This window comes from Hipposideros armiger, unplaced genomic scaffold (assembly GCF_001890085.2).
Source record: "Hipposideros armiger isolate ML-2016 unplaced genomic scaffold, ASM189008v1 scaffold_1679, whole genome shotgun sequence".
Classification (NCBI taxonomy): Eukaryota; Metazoa; Chordata; class Mammalia; order Chiroptera; family Hipposideridae; genus Hipposideros; species Hipposideros armiger.
Window position 1 is genome coordinate 4,471 of NW_017733029.1, and position 924 is coordinate 5,394.

General features: G+C 41.3%; 1 protein-coding gene across 1 annotated transcript; it reads left to right on the forward strand.

Moving 5' to 3' along the window:
- Positions 1-384: 384 nt before the first annotated feature.
- On the forward strand, positions 385-924 carry LOC109377984 (olfactory receptor 7A17-like; the record flags this gene model as incomplete). The annotated part of the gene is made up of 1 exon (XM_019634451.1): positions 385-924. A coding segment is annotated over exon 1 (540 nt), but the record flags the coding sequence as incomplete, so codon positions are not given.

Below are 924 nucleotides of genomic sequence, written 5' to 3' on the forward strand. Positions count from 1 at the left end.
GAAATGTAATATATTTTTATTATTAGGTTGCATATTTTTTCTCCATCATTGATTTGTATGAATTTCTGTTTTTAAGTACTCGAATACTCACACTTTAGACAGTACCTAAAACATGCTAAGCAGTCACTTTATATTCTTGAAATACACGAAGAATTTCTCATGAAAACTGTAGAATACATGACACCTTTGGAAAGAAGCAATTGGGATCAAAATTTCTAATGTGAAATGGCACAGAAACCCGTAGAAGAATCAGATCCATACTAAAATATTGAAATTAATCATTTGGCTGCAAAATATAAATGTAGCATTAGAGCTATCTGAGTAATGTCACTTGTATGAAAATTACTCATTTTATTTTTCTGTCTTGGAAGTCACCTGTTCTTCATGGAACCAGGGAATATTACAAGAGTTTCAGAATTTCTTCTCCTGGGACTTTCAGAGGAGCCAGAACTGCAGCCCCTCATCTTTGGGCTTTTCCTCTCCATGTACCTGATCACTGTGTTGGGAAACCTGCTCATCATCCTGACGGTCAGCTCAGACCCCCACCTCCACACGCCCATGTACTTTTTCCTCTCCAACCTGTCTTTTGTGGACATCTGTTTCACCTCTACCACCATCCCCAAGATGCTGGTGAACATCCAGACACAGAGCAAAGTCATAACCTATGAAGGCTGCATCACACAGATGTATTTTTTCACACTATTTGCAGGATTGGACGTCTATCTCCTGACTGTGATGGCCTATGACCGCTTTGTGGCCATCTGTCACCCCCTGCACTACACGGTCATCATGCACCCCCGGCTCTGTGGACTACTGGTTCTGGTGTCCTGGATCATGTGTGTCCTGAATGCCTTGTTACAAAGCTTAATGGTGCTGAGACTGTCCTGTACAGACTTGGAAATCCCCCACTTTTTCTGTGAACTC